The 25307-nt window shown below is 41.1% G+C and overlaps 3 protein-coding genes across 7 annotated transcripts in view; 2 read left to right on the forward strand and 1 right to left on the reverse strand.

Moving 5' to 3' along the window:
• Positions 1-3752: 3752 nt before the first annotated feature.
• Positions 3753-9673, forward strand: LOC110533607 (nucleolar protein 16). The gene is made up of 5 exons (XM_021617995.2): positions 3753-3946; positions 7310-7418; positions 7521-7590; positions 7944-8050; positions 8249-9673. Exons 1-5 carry the CDS (start codon positions 3840-3842, stop codon positions 8390-8392), a joined length of 537 nt encoding a protein of 178 aa, XP_021473670.1. The 5' UTR covers positions 3753-3839; the 3' UTR covers positions 8393-9673.
• A 1854-nt stretch (positions 9674-11527) lies between these two features.
• arl10 (ADP-ribosylation factor-like 10) lies at positions 11528-16177 on the reverse strand. Its single transcript, XM_036990022.1, has 5 exons — positions 15796-16177; positions 14598-14778; positions 14068-14243; positions 13481-13727; positions 11528-11773 (listed from the first exon to the last, which is right to left on the reverse strand). Exons 1-4 carry the CDS (start codon positions 15931-15933, stop codon positions 13560-13562), a joined length of 663 nt encoding a protein of 220 aa, XP_036845917.1. The 5' UTR covers positions 15934-16177; the 3' UTR covers positions 11528-11773; positions 13481-13559.
• Positions 16178-16520: 343 nt separating this feature from the next.
• Positions 16521-25307, forward strand: part of LOC110533610 (protein KIBRA) — a 45331-nt gene continuing 36544 nt past the window's right edge. Inside the window, exons 1-7 of one of the 5 annotated variants that reach the window (XM_036990024.1) lie at positions 16526-16946; positions 17509-17672; positions 20256-20349; positions 23252-23361; positions 23571-23774; positions 24186-24262; positions 25169-25248. In XM_036990024.1, the coding sequence (XP_036845919.1) occupies positions 17537-17672; positions 20256-20349; positions 23252-23361; positions 23571-23774; positions 24186-24262; positions 25169-25248 (701 nt within the window). In that variant the 5' untranslated portion in view covers positions 16526-16946; positions 17509-17536. Of the gene's footprint in view, positions 17673-20255; positions 20350-23251; positions 23362-23570; positions 23775-24185; positions 24263-25168; positions 25249-25307 lie in introns of all 5 variants that reach the window. The other 4 variants (XM_036990025.1, XM_036990023.1, XM_021617997.2 and 1 more) reach the window with 4 other exon arrangements.

Here is a 25307-nt window from a genome sequence, read left to right on the forward strand (position 1 = left end):
CTCTGATGGCACAGCTGGAGCTGCAGTACAGCGCCCTTAACCACTGCCCCACCCGGGAGGCCGTGTCTGGTGGTTATGTGGAGGTATGAAGCTTTGGCCCAACCTGCCTACCAATTGGACCAGTATTTGTACACTAGTGCAGTTAGGCATGCCCTTCACCCTTATCCGACACAAAGACTTAGTGCCAGGTAGAAGAGTAAGAAGGAGTGCTCCGTCAGGATCTGACCCTAGAGTTTACATTGATAGCATTGGAGTTCCAAGGAGGGTGCCTGATGAGTTCAAAGCTAGGAATCAGATATGGGCTGGCTTGGAATCAAGAATCTTCTGGTGGTCAACTCTCAATACAAATGTAGATTGGATTAATTATATCTACTATAACCAACAGCGTTTCATCAACTATACTAGAGACGCGATAATAGGTTTAGCAGAACAAACCGCGGCGCCGAGTTTGAGAGAACTCTGGGGTAACAAATTGGTTTGATAGTGTGTTTGGGAAATGGAACAATGTCATGATCACTGTGTGGTGGGCAACCTTCACCTGTGTGACTGTGTTGGTTTTGTGCAGATGCTGTTTGATTCTGTGTGGGAGAGGTCTCATTTCCAGGACTCTGGAGAAATGGGTGACGCAACAGATGGAGAGATACGGACCGATTCCGAGCACTGACCAGTGGAATGATGAATACATGCCCCCAGACCTAGTAGATGGACCCGGCTCCTTCCCTTACGAGGAGCCTATGTTAGATGAGACCATTTTTAATGTTTAGGTTCCTTCTTGTTTTGATGTTTAGACTGTTTTTTTGACGAAGATTATAACGAGAATCCTGACAAGAAGAGTTATGATTCTGATGTAGGCCTAGAACAGTCATTGTAAATACATATATTGGTTTTTGTGTGGTTGATTTTGGGTATAATAGATATTTCTAATAAAAATAGATGTGTGATTGTGTGTATAATATTTTGTCAAAGGGTGGATTGTTATGAATTGCATGAATAATGACTAAATAATGTATACATTTAATGTAGGACTATAATTAACAGTATTCCACCCTGTCACTGTATGCTTGTATGGAATTGATTAGAATGTATAAAAGTATAATCAATAACATACCATAGGCTTTGTAAAACGAACCATGGCGGAATTAGTGCCTACAAAAATAGGTCATTACTATTGCTCTCTATTGTTGAATGTGGTTGAAATGGAACAAAAAAATCGCTAAAGATCATGGTGAAATTTGCTGTAATTAGCAAAGGATCATGGTTGATGTAGTCATTTTCATCCTGTATGAGATAGTCACCGGTGAGCCTCTTCCTAGCCCAGTTTGGTCGACAAATTAATACATACCATACGAAACGAGACATATCATACTAAATTAGTATCCCGGTTTACGTACAGAATAATACGAAATGCTCTGAGACCAGGATGTGTACCGTACAGGCCCGTGATTGGTCTGTGTCGGCACATGGTTCTGTATGACGACAAAAAGTGTAGTCCGAATCGATCACTATTTAATTAAATATCTCGATTTGTAACGAACGTTAAAATTATTCACTGTGGGGATCGAATCATAATAAACTAATTTTAAAGCCCAAAACGACCGTCCCATTTATTCCGTTTTGGCGATCGTAATGCATTCTAGGGCAGATGGCACCACTAGGTTGCTACAAAGTAGCCGACCAGCAGCGCTCGTGACCTCAAGCTCCAGACCGGACACTGTAGCTTCCCCTTGAGCGCTTGTCTCTTAGATTCTGGCAAGAAATACTACTTCTCTGAGATTAAAATATGATTGCAAAATGTGTAAAAGAATACAAGAGAGACACTAGATGTGTAAAATCAAATCATGTATAGATGTGTAATATCATAGATGGCTTATTCGGTTTCACTGTTGTCTTAGCTTTTATCCCCTGTCTAGTTCACTCCCCTGGTTAGTCTGTTATCATGTTTTGTGTTTCCCTGGTTAGTCTGTCCTTATGTTTAGTGTATGTTTTTTTTATACATAATTTCTTATTTTAAATGTGATTTCATTGCATTTTTTTACTTAATGATTATGTTGTATGTAAACTGACTTTGGGTGTCTTGAAAATTGCTTATAATAAACTGTGTTATTATTATTATTATTATTAGATGTGTAAAAACATTGGTTCTGGTTTTTCATATTGGCTCTTGGGTAGACATGCTTTATAAAACTAGATATTGTAGTCTATGCTGAATGGATAGAAAGGAAAAATAAATTGAAACTCTTTCTTTAACACCTGACAAAGCACTCTTCTGGATACCTAATTGTTACATATGTTATGGCTGTGTGTAGGCGGAAAGACTTATCAGTGTTTGTGGGTTGTTATGCTTGACATAAGACATCTCCTCTGAGAGTAACAGCATCCTCCTCCATTAAGGTGAAGGAAATGGAAACTGAGTCATATACCGAAGTCAATTAGCAGAGTATGAAACTAATCAACACTCCTGAGAAAATACATTAACACAATTGGCAAAAAAAAGTGAGCACTCTCTTTCTCAGCACCTCTCTGCCACTCCAACATTTACATTTTAGTAATTTAGCAGACGCTCTTATCCAGAGCATCTTACAGCTAGTGCATTCATCTTAAGATAGCTAGGTGGGACAACCACATATCTCAGTCATAGTAAGTACATTTTTCCTCAAAGCAGCTAGTGTTAGTTGACAAAAGTATTATTTGAGTGATTATTTAAGATAATGTTTTTGGAATCGGAAGATGGGCAGAGACTCTGCTGTCCTATCTTTAGGGCGAGCTGGTTCCACCATTGGGGTGCCAGGCAGAGAAGAGCTTAGACTGGGCTGAGCGGGAGCTGCCCTCTCGTAGTGGTAGGCGGGCCAATAAACCAGAGGTGGCAGAACGGTACTCGGGTTGGGGTGTAGGGTTTGAGCATACACTGAAGGTAGGGAGGGGCAGTTCCTCTTGCTGCAAGCACCATGGTCTTGTAGTGGACGTGAGCTTCAACTGGAAGCCAGTGGAGTGTGCGGAGGAGCAGGTTGACATGGGAGAACTTGGGAAGGTAGAATACCAGGCGGGCTGCAGCGTTCTGGATATGTTCCAACATTCAGCTTGATACTGTCAACTTGGTTACCATGGCCCACACAAGACAAGGAAGAAAAATATTGAACACTAAAGCCTCCTTATTTGCCCTTTTCCCCCTCAGAGTGAGATGTAGATGTTCATCCTTTCAGATGTACATATTAAATCCTCTCAGATGTTCATAGCTGGAGAGCTCTCTCCTCTTGCCATCTCTCTCTTTCTCCCATGCTTCCTGTACATTTTCCTTTCTAATTTGTTGACAAATATCTTCTAATGGAAAATAACAAAAACAACCAATTTCAACCTAATTGTTGCTAAAAGTTATTATTGCTATGTTTGTCATTGTCAATCTACAGAAATGTACAGTTTGTGTTTTCATGCAATTCTGGGCTCATGGTTTATAAGGCTTTCAGATTGTTTTTCTTTTTAAGACAAATCATTGCAGCCAGGGATTACTTGACTCATCATCATCCTCGTTCTCATCATCATCATTACCCTTTACCAGTGGCAGCTGCATCAGCATCACTAGAACCAGAATAAGTGATTATCACACCTTCCCTGTTATCAAAATATGCCCCATAATTTAATGTATTTTAATTAGTTCATGATAGTAATGTTATCTGTGATAATTTTACGCTACTACTATAATAATAATAATAAAAAAATACTGCATAAAGGTCAAAGGTAAATGGGCGTTTATTTAAGCCACGTGACACCAACACATGCGTATTTTGTCCCCACCGAAATACTGCACGTTTTTCAGAAATAAAAGTTAGCTCGATTTTCAAACAATGCCGAAAGCCAAAAAGAAAAGTAAAAGAAACACGTTTGATTACAGTAAAGATAGAAAGAAATTGAAAAAGCAGTTTAAGAAAAGGGAAGCCCCGAGAATTGAATGGTAAGTCGAATATTGATTATGAATAGCAGTCGATGTTAGCAATGCTAACTCCTCGTTCTAGTAAGCTGTGATGCTAACGTTAGCTCATATATGCAGTTTTGTATGTGTGATTGAACTAGCTAGCCAACCTAGCTAGCTAACTTTACAAGAAAATGTTATCTGGTCTATTCCCGGGTTTATTATCAATGGTTGTCAAACTGGTGAAATAACAAACTAGTTTGATAGCTAACATTACTTGCTCTGGTCCAGCCAGGGCGTCGTTTGGCTGAACAGCTTTGATGCGTAACATTAATTATTCGGCTTCACTGGGGTCAAAACGCAATCATGGTTACATTCATATCCTATTTCTGCTTCTCTGATAGAAATCCCTGATCACACTTATATGGGATGTCATGGCGAAGTTGTCTAGCAAAGCTCATGCGTAGAAACACGCTTATGGGTCTAACGCTGACCTGCGCATGTGCAGACCGACACGCCTTTATAATGTTTGACATTTAAACGTGTCACTTTCATGAGGTTGCCTTAATCGACATCCATGCCATCGGCGCCTGTGTAACCGGTGCTGTACTGCACCGCTGTAACTCTGCGTTGTGTGTGGTTGATTTGACTTTGGAGATCAGGTAGTTTTAATTAAGCAGAATTCACTCTCTGCATCCAAAAGAAAATAAAACATTTGTAGAGCATATGTTCTGCGACTTGTCGCCTCTTTCTACAACAGATGCACAATACAAGGGACTGGGATCATTCGAGGAGCTAGCCAACGTTCACACATATACCGTAGCTAATACCGTAGCTAGCTATTAACCACATGTTGTATTCAGAATGTTGATATAATCGTAAAAAGTACAATTACAAGTGCATCTTAATAATACCATCCACTTATGGGTAACCTCTAAATATACGACATTATTCATGAACAAAACACTGTATGACTTTGTGCTTAAAAGAATCAAACTTTTCTGAAGACGACGGGAAAAGTGTGCATACCTCTCATGGGCTCAAATAATTTTGATGCACTGAGCACGCAGGGCAAAACGTAAGTACACACTCCCCTACTCCTAGGATGCAGGCATGCATAATAACAAATCAACATGCCATATTAATATATGAACCTTGTGAAATTCACACAATACTTTAACAACTGTTACACCTGGGAAACATTGGGTTAACTACCTTGATCAGGGGCAGAATGGCTTATTGTTTAACCTTGTCAGCTCAGGAATTCGATCCAGCAACCTTTCGGTTACTGGCCCAGCACTCCTATCTGCCAGGCTACCTGCCGCCCCTTTGGAGCAGTGTGGATAAGGTACATTTTGGAGTACAGTGTAGAGGTCGACGGATTATGATTTTTCCATGCCGATAGCGATTATTGGAGGACCAAATAAAGCCAATACCAATTAATCGGCAGATTTATATTTATTTATTTGTAATAATGACAAATACGACTATACTGAATGAACACTTATTTTAACTTAATATAATACATCAATGAAATCTATTTAGCCTCAAATAAATAATGAAACGTGTTCAATTTGGTTTAAATAATGCAAAAAACAAGGTGTTGGAGAAGAAAGTAAAAGTGCAAATGTGCCATGTAAAAAAGCTAACGTTTAAGTTCCTTGCTCAGAACATGAGAACATATGAAAGCTGGTGGTTCCTTTTAACATGAGTCTTCAATATTCCCAGGTAAGAAGTTTTAGGTTGTAGTTAATATAGGACGATTTCTCTCTATACCATTTGTATTTCATATAACTTTGACTATTGGATGTTCTTATAGGCACTATAGTATTGCCAGTGTAACAGCATAGCTTCCGTCCCTCTCCTCGCCCCTACCTGGTCTCGAACCAGTGACACATCGACAACAGCCACCCTCGAAGCATCATTACCCATCGCTCCACAAAAGCCGCGGCCCTTGCAGAGCAAGGGGAACAACTACTTCAAGGTCTCAGAGCGAGTGACGTCACTGATTTGAAAAGCTATTAACGCGCACCCCGCTAACTAGCTAGCCATTACACATCGGTTACACCAGCCTAATCTCGGAGTTGATAGGCTTGAAACTCATAAACAGCTCAATGCTTGAAGCACAGCGAAGAGCTGCTGGCAAATGCACGAAAGTGCTGTTTGAATGAATGCTTACGACCCTGCTGCTGCCTACCACCGCTCAGTCAGACTGCTATATCAAATCATAGACTTAATTATAACATAACACACAGAAATGCGAGCCTTAAGTCATTAATATGGTCAAATCCGGAAACTATCATTTCGAAAAACAAAACGTTTATTCTTTCAGTGAAATATGGAACCGTTCCGTATTTTATCTAACGGGTGGCATTCCTAAGTCTAAATATTGATGTTACATTACACAACATTCAATGTTAATACATAATTATGTCCAATTCTGGCAAATTAATTACTGTCTCTGTTAGGAAGAAATGGACTTCACACAGTTCGCAATGAACCAGGCGGCCCAAATTGCTGCATATACCGTGACTCTGCTTGCACGGAACGCAAGAGAAGTGACACAATTTCTCTAGTTATAAGAAATTCATGTTAGCAGGCAGTATTAACTAAATATGCAGCTGTAAAAATATATACTTGTGTATTGATTTTAATGAAAGGCATTGATGTTTATGGTTAGGTACACATTGGTGCAACGACAGTGCTTTATTCGTGAATGCGCTTGTTAAATCATCACCCGTTTGGCGAAATAGGCTGTGATTTAATGAGAAATTAACAGGCACCGCATCGATTATATGCAACGCAGGACAAGCTAGATAAACTAGTAATATTGTTAACCCTGTGTAGTTAACTAGTGATTATGTTAAAATGGATTGTTTTTTTATAAGTTCAATGCTAGCTAGCAACTTACCTTGGCTTCTTGCTGCACTCGCGTAACAGCTAGTCAGCCTGCCACGCAGTCCCCTCGTGGAGTGCAATGTAATCGGACACAATTGGTGTCCAAAAATGCAATTACCGATTTGTTATGAAAACTTCAAATCGGCCCTAATTGATCGCCATTCCGATTAATCGGTCGACCTCTTGTACAGTGGCGTATCCCCATCTCTGCATTGAGGTACATTTTCAACCCATATCTCGCACCGGCTCCACAGTGTCTTATTAATGTAACCATTGCATTGCGACCCCAGTGCAGCTCAGTGTAAACAAGCGTAACTATAGGGTCGGTATCTTCATGCAAATTAGCATGCAGCTCATAGTACAGATCTGACTTGTGTGTGTGGACCAATACAAGTCTTGGCTTAACAAAGTGCTAATGGCATACTTAATACATACAACACCCACTTATCAGAAATGTATGATCTAGCATGAGTGAATGGCTATAGTTGTGTAACTGTTTATTTCAAGTCCTCAGATCCGAAATGCCTGGAGTGACAAGAAGTCTGTGGCAAGGAACTTGCGAGACATGGGTCTGGCATTTGACCCTAACCGTGCCCTCCCAATTAAGACACTGACGGTGAGTTTATCCTGTCCATCATCGTGATATACTACTATACATTCACAAGTCATGGCCTAATCACTTATAGTGAATTGTGATGTATAATTGACATGTCTGCAGTTTGCTGCTGTGGCGAGAACTGAAGAAGCTCCCACCCTCAAATTCGTAAGGAAGCCATACGTTCTCAATGGTAAGGAACCATTAATAATTTATTGTTGGACCTAAATCAACATTTGTTCTTTGTAATTTATAAATCCTTTTTTTATTGAACCTTTTATTTTACAAGGCAAGTCAGTTAAGAACAAATTCTTATTTTACAATGACCGCCTTACCTGGGCGACGCTGGGCTAATTGTGCGCCACCCTATGGGACTCCTGATCACGGCCGGTTGTGATACAGCCCGGGATAGAACCAGGATCTGTAGTGATGCCTCTAGCACTGAGATGCAGTGCCTTAGACCGTTGTGCAACTCGGGTGCCCCTATTAGATTTTATTAGAAGATCTTATCACTTAGACTCATGCATGATGACTTGTTTTCAACAGAACTTGTAGCAGAGGCCAATCTCCCAGAGAAAGACACAAAGACTTTATCCACAGACTTGATAGAGTATGTGCAGTACATGATCAGGGAACACAGCGAGAACTACAAGGTAAGTACAGCTGATGAGGAATTTCACCTCCCCTAACTTGATTCTCTCTGTACAGTAGTATTTCACAAAGGATGGGCTCGTATTCCTATAGTTGCAGTGTATTACCATTGGGTCATAGCAATAACTACTGTATGTTCTTATGGGTATTGTGAGACCTCATTTTTCATTTTTATCTCAACCTAATTTCTGCTTCTGTAGGCTATGGCCAGAGATGAGAAGAACTATTACCAGGACACGCCCTCACAGATCAGGAGGAAAGTGGACCAGTATAAACGCTGCCATCCAGAGGAATACAACACCTTTGTGGAGTTTCTCAAGGGTGGGAAACCTGTTTCCACATAACTGGGCCTGTCTGTGGTGGTCAAAGATGTTCAATGTAGCGAGAGATCATTACTCTTCATCAGTGGAGGCAGTCTGGGAGTGCTGACTCAAAAGTATTTTGTTACTTTGATGGACAGAGGGAGTCATGGTGCACTCAGCAACTCTCCTTCAATCAGAATGGATGGTAAATTGTGATTCTAGAAACTGTCACCATTTTAGAAAAAGACCAGACATTTTCAACATGCATAAAATCAAACACTTTATTATATTTGTTCATACTTCCCATATGTATCCCAAAAATACAGTTACACAAATTCCATACAGTAAGAACATTTAAGACTGCTTTTGTAATGAAGTGAACATGTATATTTGTATTGGCAAATTCCACAGTTAGTGGTGAGACTAAGATTTTTCACTTTAAAAGTGCATGCCAAACGCAAACCAATGATTGAAAAGTTAAACCATACAACTGTGGGAATGTCATACTTCCCCTGAGTCGGATGAACTCTTGGATACCATTGGTGTCTCTGCGTGTGGTTTAAAGGAAGTTGCTAACCAACGCAATTGCAATGACTTCCATTGCGCTAACGCCAGTTAGCATTGGCTTGTGAAACTACCTCAAATCAAAGTTTATTTGTCACAGTGAAATGCTTACTTATAGGCTCTAACCAATAGTGCAAAAAAGGTATTAGGTCATTTAACTCTGGGGAAGTATATAACGGGGCTCACTGCCTAAATCCCTAAATATCTCTAACAATTCACTAGGAATTTTATAAAAACACATTTACTTGAACAGTGCAGATACAAAGTTTGATAGACATTTTTGTTCACTTGTCTGGAAATTGTTTAAAGTAGTCTTTGTGTATGTACGGTTTAACTTTGCAGTCATTTTGGTTTGGCATGCATTTTAAAGTGGAAAACCTTAGTCTCGGCATCACTCTTAACGTGGAATTTCCCTAAGCCGTTATCAATGCGTTTCCCTTTTTGAATAACATAAGATATATAAACATAGCACATCGTTTGTGCAAAAGGTTAGAATGTCACTGCAAAACCAAAACGAAAAATAAGACATTGGAGTTCGTTAAATCTTTAAAGCAACATAAATATTACAACTGAACACAACAGAAATATGAAACATGCTCTAGATTATCAAGAAACAATAGCGATATCAAGGAGTACGGATGGACATGGGTAATTGAATATCAGAACGGAAGTTAGAATACTATTTGTGTGTACATTTTTCAAGAGGGGGAAAATAATGACATTAAAAAGCTTTGTCTAAATGCAATTATCCATGTGACATTTACACCATGACATTTGATTTCTTTATTTAATATAACTAAACTTCTGAATGCAGTTTGACAGTGTGAGCTACTGCTGCTTCAAACATATTGTGGCTTATAACATATTGTAGCTTATAGTTTGTTGTGCACTGTAAACGTAGCCAACAGTTGATGCACAAAGTAATTGTTTAATTTAAGCTCATTTTCTCTCATGTTGCATTTGACATGAAAAAGCATTTTATTTTCATAGCGCATTTTGCCTTCTAGTCAGCCATGACATCGGTAGCCTATGCTATTTTCCCCACTTCAAATAGTGATAACAGGTATGCACCTCCTTGAAGCTCCACAAGGCCTGACACAGATCAATGCAAAACACTCACCAGAACCTTTTTTTGAACAATCTATTCTATCATGTTGAACATCACTTACAGTGGGGCAAAAAGGTATTTAGTCAGCCACCAATTGTGCAAGTTCTCATACTTAAAAAAGATGAGGCCTGTAATTTTCATCATAGGTACACTTCAACTATGACAGACAAAATGAGAAAAAAAATCTAGAAAATCACATTGTAGGATTATTTATGAATTTATTTGCAAATTATGGTGGAAAATAAGTATTTGGTCAATAACAAAAGTTTATCTCAATACTTTGTTATATACCCTTTGTTGGCAATGAGAGGTCAAACATTTTCTGTAAGTCTTCACAAGGTTTTCACACACCGTTGCTGGTATTTTGGCCCATTCCTCCATGCAGATCTCCTCTAGAGCAGTTATGTTTTGGGGCTGTTGCTGGGCAACACGGACTTTCAACTCCCTCCAAAGATTTTCTATGGGGTTGAGATCTGGAGACTGGCTAGGCCACTCCAGAACCTTAATGCTTCTTACGAAGCCACTCCTTCGTTGCCCGGGCGGTGTGTTTGGGATCATTGTCATGCTGAAAGAACCAGCCACGTTTCATCTTTAATGCCCTTGCTGATGGAAGGAGGTTTTCACTCAAAATCTCACGATACATGGCCCCATTCATTCTTTCCTTTACACGGATCAGTCGTCCTGGTCCATTTGCAGAAAAACAGCCCCAAAGCATGATGTTTCCACCCCCATGCTTCACAGTAGGTATGGTGTTCTTTGGATGCAACTCAGCATTCTTTGTCCTCCAAACACGACGAGTTGAGTTTTTACCAAAAAGTTATATTTTGGTTTCATCTGACCATATGACATTCTCCCAATCTTGTTCTGGATCATCCAAATGCTCTCTAGCAAACTTCAGATGGGCCTGGACATGTACTGGCTTAAGCAGGGGGACACGTCAAGCCCTGCAGGATTTGAGTCATTGGCGGCGTAGTGTGTTACTGATGGTAGGCTTTGTTACTTTGGTCCCAGCTCTCTGCAGGTCATTCACTAGGTCCCCCCGTTCTTGTGATTTTGACCCCACGGGGTAAGATCTTGCGTGAATCTCCCTCGATCTGGGGCCTTGTATGTCTTCCATTTCCTAATAATTGCTCCCACAGTTGATTTCTTCAAACCAAGCTGCTTACCTATTGCAGATTCAGTCTTCCCAGCCTGGTACAGGTCTACAATTTTGTTTCTGGCGTCTTTGACAGCTCTTTGGTATTGGCCATAGTGGAGTTTGGAGTGTGACTGTTTGAGGTTGTGGACAGGTGTCTTTTATACTGATAACAAGTTCAAACAGGTGCCATTAATACAGGTAACGAGTGGAGGACAGAGGAGCCTCTTAAAGAAGTTACAGGTCTGTGAGAGCCAAAAATCTTGCTTGTTTGTAGGTGACCAAATACTTATTTTCCACCATAATTTGCAAATAAATTCATTAAAAATCCTACAATGTGATTTTCTGGATTTTTTTTCTTCTCATTTTGTCTGTCATAGTTTAAGTGTACCTATGATGAAAATTACAGGCCTAATCTTTTTAATTGGGAAAACTTGCACAATTGGTGGCTGACTAAAATACTTTTTTGCCCCACTGTATTTCACTGTTGCTGACTGCTTGCCAAAAAACTACGGACCACTGCCAGCTGTTGTGGTACCTGCATTTGCTTCATTCTGATTGGTCCAGAGATTCAAGAGCAACTTTTTGGGGTGAGGGGAATTGACAATCTGGAGATCTGGAAAAAAATGCATGATTATTCATATAGTGCAATAATGTCATATGCCCATCCTTATCAAGGAGGTGTTTTCCTCATCTAAATGTTTATGTGCACATCAGGTTTGAATAGACAAGTTGGAAATATCACACATTCACAAGATTATACAGTGTACAACATTTTGTATAGTGACTAGATTTACTGTCTCGGAAAACACAATGTTTTCAACAAATGGGAAATGTCTCCAATAAATGTAGCCCTCGGTACATTGGACAAATTTGGTGAGATGTTGGACATGATATTCCATTAGGCTGACCAATAACCCTGAGCATTGCAGTTAAGAACCTTTTTTAAAATAGTGTTTTATCAAGACGGTCAGGAAACTGCATTCAGATGTTTGCTTGTAGTGGAAATACCAACCCATTAGCTGACCTATTTCAGTATGCTAGTCCTATCTGTTCTCGTCAATTATTTACAATCTCATTTCGGGGAGCAACCGAGTGCTTAATTGATGACTATTAAAGCATCTGGAATACCTCACGGAGTACATACTATTGCCACTATTACGTTACTGTATCTGCTAAACTGAGCAGGTTGTGTTCAAACTAACCTACATTGGCACCGAGTTGGAAAAAAGCAAGTCCGCAAAGTCAATTCTACATGTCAGATAAGGACTGCTCAGCAAAATGGCTTCCTGTTTAACCACAATACAAGGTTATATAAGCCTACCTAAAGAGTTGTTTCCTCCTTAGTAGTTTCTGTATTGATTTGATGGGTCAGAGATGGCTGCAAGGAAAATTGTCCTTCCCCCCCAACTGGGTCCTTAAAGGGCCTGATTTCTTTAAATCGTGGGTAACGTTATTTTAACAACCACATTTCAGTTTAACAGTCAAACAAAACATCAGGTGGTGCCACTGCAGTAGAAACATGGAATTACTGGTCATTGATAAGAAGGTTGAAGATAAGATTAAAAGGTATGTTTTGAATAAAAGCGGGCTACAAAACTGCCTCCTATAAGTGAAAACATGCACATTTTGAAAAATTCCAATGTAGAGCATGAATTTCTCAAAGAGCAAGTCATCTTAAAAACTGCACTCAGTTTACACCTATTAACATGGACTTGACTGCATCTTACCTACAATGAAATGTAACACAATCAAATGTCTCCTTTAAAGAGGATAAAATGCCATTTCATTATTGACTGAATTGACACTAGCTGACATGACATTGCCACAATAAGGAGCATTGAAGCTGTATTGTATTGACACGTATGCTACAATAAATGTAACAAGCTTCATGATTTGTAGCTAGATGCATGATCTACACTGAGTATACAAACCATTAAGAAAACCTTTTTCCATGACAGACTGTCACCTGTTAAATCCACTTCAGTGTAGATGAAGGGGAGGAGACGGGTTGAATGATTTTTAAGCCTTGAGACAGATTGTGTATGTGCCATTCAGAGGATGAATGGGCAAGACAAAAGATTTAAGTGCCTTTTGAATGGAGTATAGTAGTAGGTACCAGACGCACCGGTTTGAGTGTCAAGAACTGCAACATTGGGTTTTTCACGCTCAAGTTTGCCATGTTGATGGTGTTCCTAATGTTTGGTATACTTTGTGTATATTGTTACTATTTAAGTGATTTAGTCCCTGACTCCCAGAGGGCCCTGAAGGATCTTCTCTAGTTCAAAAGTATTCACACGCAGTCATTGCTACTTGTACTTACACACGGGCTCACCCATGGGCCTCTCCCCCATCCCACCTGCATGGTCAACCCCCAGTTCAACTCATCCTGTCCTAGGGAATCAAACGAGCTGTAGGATCAGGTCTTGGAAGGCCTGCAGATTGCGGGAGACAATCAGGTCGTCTGAGCCCAGCTGGGCAGCCAGGAGGAACAGCCTCCTATCGTCAGCCACCGCCCCCAGAGACAGGGCCTCATGGAGCTCCGACACACTCATGGCGTTGTGCTTGTCCTGGGGGGGAAGAAGACACACAGGACGGACAGTGAACTCTACTGCCGAGTCACTCTGGGTTTGATGAGCCTCTGTTGAAATAACTAAATTGTAAATAAGAGTTTGACAATCTAAACATTGATGTATTACAGGCGTAATATCACATTTATAAAAGTATTACAAATTCTTTATAAACAAGTGTTACTAACATGTACACACTGGAGAACATACATTTATCCATGTCCAAGACACGTTGCCCACAGTAGGAACAACAAACGTGTTTCTATAGCAATGGAATAAGATTCCATTCGTTAGGTTGTCTGCCCAAAGACAGTATAGACAGCTCAATAGTCAAGGTCACCTGTTTGTTTCCCAGGACCACCACAGGAAGTTGTGAATCCAGTCTGAGAAGGCGATGCAGCTCAGCCTTGGCCTGTGGGAGACGTTTTCTGTCAGAGGAGTCAACCACGTACACCAGGACATGCGTCTTCCTCAGGTACTCGGTCCAGTACGTACGCAAATCCTCACCCCCTCCAACTAGAATACAGCAGACAGAGGTAGGCTGGTTACTTGAGTGTTGCTAGGCAAAAAGGTAGATGTATGAACTTGTGTTGTATACCTTGTTTGTCACACTACAAAAGGGCTAAATTAATTATTCCACTGAAGAAAAAGTAAATGGTGTGTGTTGTCCAAACGTATGACTGAGTCTAAGCAAAGGCACATGATTATAATGCTTTTGGTAAGGCCACTGGTATTTCAAGGGCCAAACTGATAGCTTAAAATGTGGTCATAGAACAACCTTAAAGCACTCTGCATGGAGTCTTACAGGCCAGTTGAATTGCACTGCAAGCATATGCAGAATTCTGGTGGTGTGCAAACTGCACAGCTTACTCTCAAGGAAATCCAGCTGACAGGCAGGAGCACTGAGGCTCATAAAGTTGAAGCCCCTGGTGGGGCGGCAGTGCCCTCTCTTGCCCCCGTCTCCAGCTGTCAGCCCCTGCAGGATACTGCTCTTCCCAGCACCGTCTAGGCCAAGGACAAGCACCTGGCGCTTTCCACGCTCCTCGTGCTCCTGCTCAACACACACAGCAGGAGGTCATCAGAACACCTGTTCTCAACATCAGCAACATGAAGTTACCTTATTCCATTTTACTTTTTTCTCAAGTTACAGGTATAGATAATTGTGTTACTCCTGTAAAGTGACGGACTGCAATATGTTTTGTTTACATACAACAGCATTTTCACCATCTATCCCTGTAGGATTAACGGTGCACTATAGATAATGTTGCATTCACTTGCGTTTTTGTGTGCAAAGCAGCTAGCAGCCTCTGTGACCCCCAAATCCCCAATAAACTGTCTACTTGGCCCACAATAACTGCATAAGCTCTTTGACCACTATGTAATGTTGTAATGAAACATAATCGTAGTTTCTACAAATGTTAGTTAAATCAGCTCAAAACCATCTCATTGGTTTGTGAATGGCACTCTATAGGCGAGTGACACAGTAACTGTAGCCTTATCTTGTCTCCTTGATTTAATTAATACCTTTGAAGCTCCTGAAAATCTTATTCGTCAATATCAGGTAATGTCCTATGTCCATATAGGCTATATTCAGAGGAAATGTTTCTATAGGCAATTATTATTATGATAGTGATACTACTTTGGAATGATTTGAATATATAAAACAACAATTTCCTTCAACATGAAAATAACTATTTTCTTGTTGCTCTCTTGGACGCTAAACCTGAATGATTCCCATTATGTGCGTCAATCGTTATCACAACCCATCATCATCACCACCATGCAGTCAGATTGTCAGTTTGTGATCAACATGATCTGGGATGAAGACTCAGCATTCATATCATATGTATTGTATGGGCTGGAAGACCACATCCACGTCCAGACAGAAGTGACTCGTGAAGTCCTCTCTTTCCGTTCGATGCCACTGGCGTCTATAGAACTTTCACTGCTCTGGCACATAAAGAATCCGGCGATAAACCGTGAAAACTGTGCGTCTGGCCCAGCGATTGCAACAGCCATAAACTTATGCCGACTGAACATTCCTAGATGGCAGAGAATAACAGTGTACCTCTTTTATCATGTAATATTCCGCTTCGGGAGACCATATTCGCCTTCTGTAGAAATAATTCAAGGCGATAAACAGCGCGGACCCGAAGGCAGCCACCGCGGCGGTTAGGGCGATGGATATGTGCCGAAGCAGAACCATGTGGCACTGCTTAAACGCCGTATAATGTTGTCTTCCTGGACACAGCAACCAAGAGCCAACGATGAACTGACGGAATGATTTCCACTGTAACCAGTGCACGTGATATCTCTTCCTTGTTTGTGTTGAAGAGCCCCGCCAGCGCCTTGTACCCTTCAATCCGTTGGATTCGTGACGGCAGTGTATGGGCTGGGCAACTGCTACTTGTGTGATGTGGATGAAGCCTCTTGAGTTTTAATCATGTAATTGCTGCAAAAGGGTATGTCGGTTCCCTTTAAAAAAATGTTGCTATATAATTGTGCCAAAATATTTCACATAAAGTGCAATGTACTACACAGATTTTGTTTTACTTCGGACTGGAATTCATAATATTTAACGGCCTATAATGAATAAGACATTTCCAGTTGTGTTTGAAATGATTAAAATAAATATTTGTAACCTAGAGTGAACAGTGTCAAAAACTGTCCATGGGAGGGCGTCGTGCACTTGTCTCAGAAGTTTGCCTCATGAAGTAGAACTAACAAACACAGAGCAACATTTATCACCAAGCAAAGTATTTAATTGTCTCGTGTGTGTCCGTCATTTATGACGTAAGCGTTACACATTATTCCACATTTAAAACCAGAAAAAAACATTCATATTGTAGGAAACATTTGGTAGAATAAAATGTATGGCACAGGGCAGAGAAACACCTGTATGACGTCATTCAACAGCATCGCGAGCCTTCACGACTGACCGCGGCAAGCAGTACTCTGGAGGAGAGACTGCTGCCCCTTTAAGTAACAAACGATTACAAGTAAACAACTTCAATGAGGATTTATTGGAATTTTGCAGGAACATTTACCGTGAATGTGAAGATCACTGCATCTCAATTCTGTGGAACGGGGTAATTTTTGGGTAGCGCACGAGAGGGTTACTTGCTAGCTGACTGGTTAGCATCGTTCTCGCTAACTAAACATGGTGGCCAATGAACGAAAAGAGCTCTAAAATATTTAAGAAAAGCTTATTGTTGAATGGTGAGACATTGTTGTAACCTTTTTACACATACTAAAAATCTTGGCTGGATTTGCAGACTTCAAATGCACTTTTCGGTTAATCTGAATATCCCAAAAGGAGTCAAACTGCCCCGACACAATTGCCATGCATTGGACAACCCGTTTGAAAAGTTATAATTAACGTTACGTTTTCGTTATGTTCTACAATGTATTATATATAGACGAACACAAACCTTGAACAACGATTTCAAATGCACATTAGGATTTCTCTCACCACTCTCAATTCCAATGTGACCATGGTTGTAACATTGTTACTGAGCTGAGATAACGGCTACAAAATAACCTTTTTATTCTGCAGAGAAATCATTTGCTCATCTGTACTGGAAAGATTGTTTCATTAAGGAAATTACCACTGTTTGGCAAACATTTCTACTCGTACTGAGAACATGCACTGCGAGACGTTATGGATTATCACGTAGTCCAACACGCACACAATCCAGAATTTGGGAATTGGAACCAAGTGATGGTTTTCAGATTTGGGATTTTAAGATGCTTCACACAAGACATTGTTTACCTTCAATAGAATTTAGAGGACTTGCAGAGAAAATTACATGGAGACTCGTCTGACATGCCAAGGAAGGAGTTACCACTACCAGAGGGTTGGGAAGAAGCCCGGGATTTTGACGGGAAAGTCTACTTCATCGACCACATCAAACACGCTACTAGTTGGATTGATCCAAGAGACAGGTATGGTATTATATTTGGGGGGGGGGGGGGGGGGGGTCTAAGTCTTTCAATTACTTTAGAGTATTTTGTGTAATTTGTATTTCACTGGCCTGAATGCAATGCACTTTGTATTAAGTTACACAATTTCAAAATACTTTTCTATACCATTTTTATAGCAGCTATCACCCCAAATGTACTCCATTGGTGTCAAGTGTGATGGCACTATGTTGTGATAAAAGCATCTGCTATATGACAAATATTATGTGAAAATGAACACTTGCAAAGCACACTGGGTATTATTCTAATGATCTTTGTCCCCAAACAAGGCCAAATTTTATTACAATACAAATTTTTCGGACAATACGCATTTGTGCCAATTTTGATTACATTTGGTTCAGTGGGTATTAACGGAACATAGGGTGGACCCCATTTACAGTACAAAGCATGCAGTGCTTAGAAGGGCGTCATGAGAGGGAAATTAATTTGTACAGAAACACACTGTCAACCATAGACTGGAACTAATATAATTTTACCAGTTACTTGAGTCCCCCCAGACTTTGACACAAAATCTCTTTAAAAGCTTAATTCTGGAATGCTTGAGATTATGGGAGTTTTTATAGTTTTATTCTGCTTTGTTTTAGGATAAGGATAGGCTTTAATATTATATTGCAAGATTTGAAAATAGGCTTTGTGTCAAAAGCCAGTCCTGTTTTCCCTTGGTGGCTGTCATTATTGCAGTCCTCATTATAAGACCAAGAACATGACAGTCACAAGGCCACCAATCTGCCCACCTCCCTGGTGAATTGCCACAGGTTGGCTTGGTAGAAGCAAGAAAAAGATGGCAAGAACAAACCTTAACAGACATTCCTAAAACGCACAGCTGAGGAGGGTTGAGCACAGAGGCTGGTAAAGTAAAGACGGATGATTTAAAATCCATTTCACTGCTTGCCAAGGTGCACAGGGTCAAAATGCAGCATGAGGCCCTGAAAACTTGTAACTAGCATGTGGAAACCAGTGTCAGTACCGGAATGGATTCATGTATAACCTCTCCATTTCTGGAGTCATGCATGCATTTCTTTACAACAACGACAACAATGGGAGGTGAGGGGTTAAGTCAAGTGAGGAACATTTACAGTGACAGGCTGTCTACTGTACTTCATAGGCCCATCTCCTAAACTGTTCACTGGTCTGTTGGGGCACAGTAGAATGAAGCCAGCCCAGAATACTAAATCTGAGATGAGCCAGTCATTCTCAAATTAGTGGACTCGGACTGAAATAACCTGACATCCATACTGGCCCAAAACTGTCATTGGACTTTCACATCTCTTTCCACTGCAGTTAAGCACTAGGACATTACTGTGGCCTTGCTAAGAAACAGCTGATGCAGAGTTATGTTTTTATGTTTACCTTTATTTAACTAGGCAAGTCAGTTAAGAACACATTCATATTTTCAATGATGGCCTAGGATCCACAGCCTAGGAAGACAGCCTAGCATCCTAGGAACAGTGGGTTAACTGCCTTGTTCAGAGGCAGAACAATTTTATTTTTTCTACCTTGTCAGCTTGGGGATTCGATCTTGCAATCTTTCAGTTACTAGTCCAACGCTCTAACCACTAGGCTACCTGCTGCCTCCTGATCATGATATTGTATTCCCGTTAGACTGGGCAGCCCTATTGGTGGATAATGTGTTGCCTCAAACTCATTTTTATTGGCTGGGCCTAGCTACCCAGTGGGTGGGCTTGGCTCCCAATATAATAATTTCCTTATATGAACTAACTCAGTGAAATTTTTCAAAATGTTGTATCTTGCGTTTTATACATTTTTTCAGTATGCATGCATACATGCATCTAATGAGCCCCTGCCATGTCAGTATCTCTTGGCTGCATTCGCATACCTCAGCCAGCCATATTGTTTATCCACCCTCATGGTGACGCACCCAACCCATTCTGTCAGGTGAATGGAATGTTATCTCCCAGATACTGAGCCGTTGCCAGGGGGGAGCTGAAGCAACTAGCAGCTCTACTTCATTGTTGGACCTTGAGCGCTATGAAATGTAGGTTGGAGCCTCATAAATTTGACTTGAGGAATGTATCGTGCTTTGACTGAAAGTCTCTGACTCAGTTATGCTCCCGCATGTTTGCATTCGGCTGCACGCTTTGTCGCTTTGCGTTAGGGCATGGGCCAGGGTGTTTGACTTTGTTTGCGAACCTGCCTATTGTTTTTCACCACCGACATTCACTCAACTAACTTGTAATACTGCTACTCACCAGGAAATGCCAGACCCCCGGTCTTTGTGTGAAACACTTAGCTAGAGGTTAAACCTGTAGAATCATCAACTAGGGCCTCAGAAAGCCGCTCTCGCTATATAGGCCCACAACCAGTATTGTAAGGATCTCACACAGTTCAACAAAAATAGAATGTTGATCAACCCTGCCCTCCAGGGGAGTGCTTTCCTAATGTGTGGTTATGGCTGGTCTTTCCTGGATCACACAGTTTATGGATAACGCTGTAAAGAAACAGAATTTATTTTATCTTGTGGGTCACAAAAGACAATTATAGTAGTCTTAGGTGTGTCACTCACTACCCAAAAATGTGTTATTTAAGATTCTTCACCGTCTGAAGAGATGACGAGATGTCTAGCCTGGTGTCGTCCTCTTCAGACAGACTGGAAGAGGTCTTGCATTCCAATGAACAACCAGTGAGTGCCTCACGCTATGCTCTGGGCCTATTTAAAGCCCTCTGGTTGGTCGAATGAGACAGTGAGTCAGCTCTACTCGGAGGGAAATGATGATGAGTTGGGCCATCAGCTCAGAGTGATTTAAGGGTTGGATTTGCAGGGGTGAGAGGACAGCTACAGTGGAATTAATCAAATAATACGATGCGCACACGGTCACTCAAAGGACCCTGCAGCAGCAGCCAGCTTTTGGGGGATATGTGTTTGTTTTCAACAAAGCCTTTTCCTCTGAGAGATACATTTAGAATGGGGCTAAGGGGGTCTTTGCTGGCCCTTTTTAATTATTCATAAAGTGAAAAAGGAACCTGTTCGGTTTCACCCTGAACAAAAGGCTCTGTGAGGATGGTAATATCTTCAGTCTGCAGAAAAGAGTTTGAACAAAAGACTAAGACAAGTTTTCTTATACTCTTAGAAAAAAGGCTTCCAAAAGGGTTCTTTGGATGTCCCCATAGGAGAACACTTTTGGGTTCCAGGGAGAACCCTCTACCTAAGGGGACAGCCGAATAACCCCTTTAGGTTCTAGATAACACCTATTTTCCTAAAAGTGTACATGCCGGCTTTGCTGCTGATAACTCTGTCAAAAATGTTAACATTAGCATAATTTGTATTCTGTCCTTTAGCACAGGGTTTTATATTATAGGAGCTATGCGAAGAATTAGGATTCAATTGTGATCTTGGTTGTGCCAAGTTAGAGCAGCATGGAAAAGACAACCATAGCCTATCCAAATCAGCTAATGCAAAGACCCAGAGAGGCTGATTTTTGGACCGTTACTCAGCAAATAGGCCCCTTAACTTTTTTCGTTAGCACATTGGTCCTGTTGGTGAGTGCTTTGAGGTGCTTTGTGTGTGGTGGCCACTGAGGTCCTCCTGGGTCCCCTGTGATCCAGAACTCTGGCCTTGTGTTGGAAGGCCTGGATTGGTTGCCTCAGAAACCTCCAGGCGATGTGTTAACGCTACTTGTGGAATGCCAGGCCCCAGCTTCCGGCTATTGTGCTTTGCAAGCCAGAGGTGAATAGCGACCCATTCTAACTAGACCCCCCCCCCCCTATTAGAGACAGAGAGACACACACACACACAGCAATGGTGGTAGCCCCCCCGTGACAACCAAATTATCTATCTTGACATATACTCTGGATGGCCCACTACAGTGCCTTGTGAAAGTATTCGGCCCCCTTGAACTTTGCGACCTTTTGCCACATTTCAGGCTTCAAACATAAAGATATAAAACTGTATTTTTTTGTGAAGAATCAACAACAAGTGGGACACAATCATGAAGTGGAACGACATTTATTGGATATTTCAAACTTTTTTAACAAATCAAAAACTGAAAAATTGGGCGTGCAAAATTATTCAGCCCCCTTAAGTTAATACTTTGTAGCGCCACCTTTTGCTGCGATTACAGCTGTAAGTCGCTTGGGGTATGTCTCTATCAGTTTTGCACATCGAGAGACTGACATTTTTTCCCATTCCTCCTTGCAAAACACCTCGAGCTCAGTGAGGTTGGATGGAGAGCATTTGTGAACAGCAGTTTTCAGTTCTTTCCACAGATTCTCGATTGGATTCAGGTCTGGACTTTGACTTGGCCATTCTAACACCTGGATATGTTTATTTTTGAACCATTCCATTGTAGATTTTGCTTTATGTTTTGGATCATTGTCTTGTTGGAAGACAAATCTCCGTCCCAGTCTCAGGTCTTTTGCAGACTCCATCAGGTTTTCTTCCAGAATGGTCCTGTATTTGGCTCCATCCATCTTCCCATCAATTTTAACCATCTTCCCTGTCCCTGCTGAAGAAAAGCAGGCCCAAACCATGATGCTGCCACCACCATGTTTGACAGTGGGGATGGTGTGTTCAGGGTGATGAGCTGTGTTGCTTTTACGCCAAACATAACATTTTGCATTGTTGCCAAAAAGTTCAATTTTGGTTTCATCTGACCAGAGCACCTTCTTCCACATGTTTGGTGTGTCTCCCAGAGGCTTGTGGCAAACTTTAAACAACACTTTTTATGGATATCTTTAAGAAATGGCTTTCTTCTTGCCACTCTTCCATAAAGGCCAGATTTGTGCAATATACGACTGATTGTTGTCCTATGGACAGAGTCTCCCACCTCAGCTGTAGATCTCTGCAGTTCATCCAGAGTGATCATGGGCCTCTTGGCTGCATCTCTGATCAGTCTTCTCCTTGTATGAGCTGAAAGTTTAGAGGGACGGCCTGGTCTTGGTAGATTTGCAGTGGTCTGATACTCCTTCCATTTCAATATTATCGCTTGCACAGTGCTCCTTGGGATGTTTAAAGCTTGGGAAATCTTTTTGTATCCAAATCCGGCTTTAAACTTCTTCACAACAGTATCTCGGACCTGCCTGGTGTGTTCCTTGTTCTTCATGATGCTCTCTGCGCTTTTAACGGACCTCTGAGACTATCACAGTGCAGGTGCATTTATACGGAGACTTGATTACACACAGGTGGATTGTATTTACCATCATTAGTCATTTAGGTCAACATTGGATCATTCAGAGATCCTCACTGAACTTCTGGAGAGAGTTTGCTGCACTGAAAGTAAAGGGGCTGAATAAATTTGCACGCCCAATTTTTCAGTTTTTGATTTGTTAAAAAAGTTTGAAATATCCAATAAATGTCGTTCCACTTCATGATTGTGTCCCACTTGTTGTTGATTCTTCACAAAAAAATACAGTTTTATATCTTTATGTTTGAAGCCTGAAATGTGGCAAAAGGTCGCAAAGTTCAAGGGGGCCGAAAACTTTCGCAAGGCACTGTATCTTGGCATGGTCATCCTAATTTTACTTTTGCTGTGACACCTCTCTAATTCTTACCATCAGTTGACTGTTTCTTGTGTGTGATTTTTCAGGCAGACTAAACCTCTGACATTTGCTGACTGCATTGGAGATGAGCTGCCTGTGGGTTGGGAGGAGGCCTACGACCCCAATGTCGGGGCCTACTATGTGGATCATAACACAAGTGAGTCCAGATATACAATACTCCATAACTAAAGCTTCCTGCACCCATATTCATCACACATTTGTGGGAAAAACATGACTGGTCAAATCATGATCCAAAATTGTGATTAGCAAAAAATATTATCTCATCCATTCTTGTTTCTTATGTTCGGTCTCCCTGTCCTCTCCAATTGATCCGTCTTTCCTCATCCCCTTCTCTTCCCCCATCAGAGAGCACTCAGCTGGAGGACCCGCGGGCCCAGTGGCAGCGGGAGCAGGAGGTCATGCTGCGGGAGTACCTGGACGTGGCCAAGGATGCGCTGAGCGCCCAGAAGGAGATTTACCAGGTGAAGGAGCAGCGCCTGCGCCTGGCCCAGCAAGAGTACCTTCAGCTCAACAACGCCTGGAGGGACAGGTCCACCTCCCAGACCAGCTGTAAGGACCGGGACAAGCCAGGGGAGACAGGGTTATTGGGTGACCGAAGGGGCTAGGTGGCAATGGGGAAGAGAACTAGAGTGATAGTCTTTTAGTCTTCTGAGTGATGCAAAGCGTTTGACATCTCTGTTGGGTAGGTGCAAATAAATTTGATCATAGAATTGCAGCTCATCATAGTTTACTCAAGTTGTCAGTTATAAAACATTTAAAATAAAGTTTTAATACACGCTACAATACTTAACTTGACTCCATTCCTAAGCGTAATCCTCTGTTGTTCCTCAGACTTGAAGTGGTGATTTAAAGTACTTTGATAATACGTAGGGAATTGATGAGAAGGGCCTTGAAGTTGAATAAAGCGATGTAGAGGATTAGATAACGCCCCGGCTCACCCTCTCATCTTATCTCCCGCAGTGAATTCCAGATCATCCTCCAGCAGTAAATATGACCCAGAAATCCTCAAAGCCGAGATTGTCACTTCCAAAAGTAGGGTAAGAAACCACTCTTTCAAGTTTATCACGTTCACAAGTACAATGAAATGCCTTTGTTGCATGCGCTTTCCCAACAATGCAGTAATCAATATCAGTAGTACTATAAAACATTTTTGTAAGTAGTACAAAAACACTGTTATTTACACCGTCTCTGTACTTTATTTATGGCCTGCATTACTTGTGTTCAGTCACATTAGGAATGGATGTGTATACCCATATGTTCTTAAGTCTTCTGTTGGGGCTTAATTCTCATCCCTAAGCAGACATTAGTGCATGAAATAGGCTTAGTCCAACGGGCTGTTGCTAAGTGACTGAGTGTCCAACTCTCTTTCTCATTGTAAAGGAGGAATGTGTGTAAGTGACATCTTTGTCTGAGAACTGCACCCAGGCTTGTGTCCCAAATGGCACCTTATTCCCTATATAGTGTACTACTTTTGACCAGGGACCATAGGACTCTGGTCAAAAGCAGTGTACTACATAGGGTACAATTTTGGGACGCTTCCCAGAGCTGCCAGTTGGTGTTGTGTAACAGTAATACACTGTTGGATTATTTGTCGATTTCCCCCCCCCACATTTCATAAAAGTACAATAAGTAAATGTTTTGTTTTAATCATATCATATTTAATCATATTAGATACGATCAGGTGCATTATCAGTTATATCCTAATTATTTTTCTGCAAGGAACAAACACGATCGGTTCTATTTGAATCAGCTGTTCCCAAATATAGCCAAATAATCAATTGTATTGCAACTGGACATGTTTTATTTCAGTAAATGTATACTGTGTGTTTCTCTCAGGTGAATATGCTGAATATTATCATATTCCCAGTAATCAATACTATTTTGACCTGGACATTTTTCATTTCAGTGAAATAACTATAGTCCTGTGTGTTTGTCTCCTTTAGGTGAATAAGCTGAAGAGAGACCTAGCCTGCATGAAACAAGAGTTGCAGTACAAAGAGCAGGGCTTTGAAACGCTGAAAGAGTAAGTGCAACCCAACCTCATTACACAATCACACTTCATAGTAGTAGGCTTCTGCTTTT

This window comes from Oncorhynchus mykiss, chromosome 10 (assembly GCF_013265735.2).
Source record: "Oncorhynchus mykiss isolate Arlee chromosome 10, USDA_OmykA_1.1, whole genome shotgun sequence".
Lineage (NCBI taxonomy): Eukaryota > Metazoa > Chordata > Actinopteri > Salmoniformes > Salmonidae > Oncorhynchus > Oncorhynchus mykiss.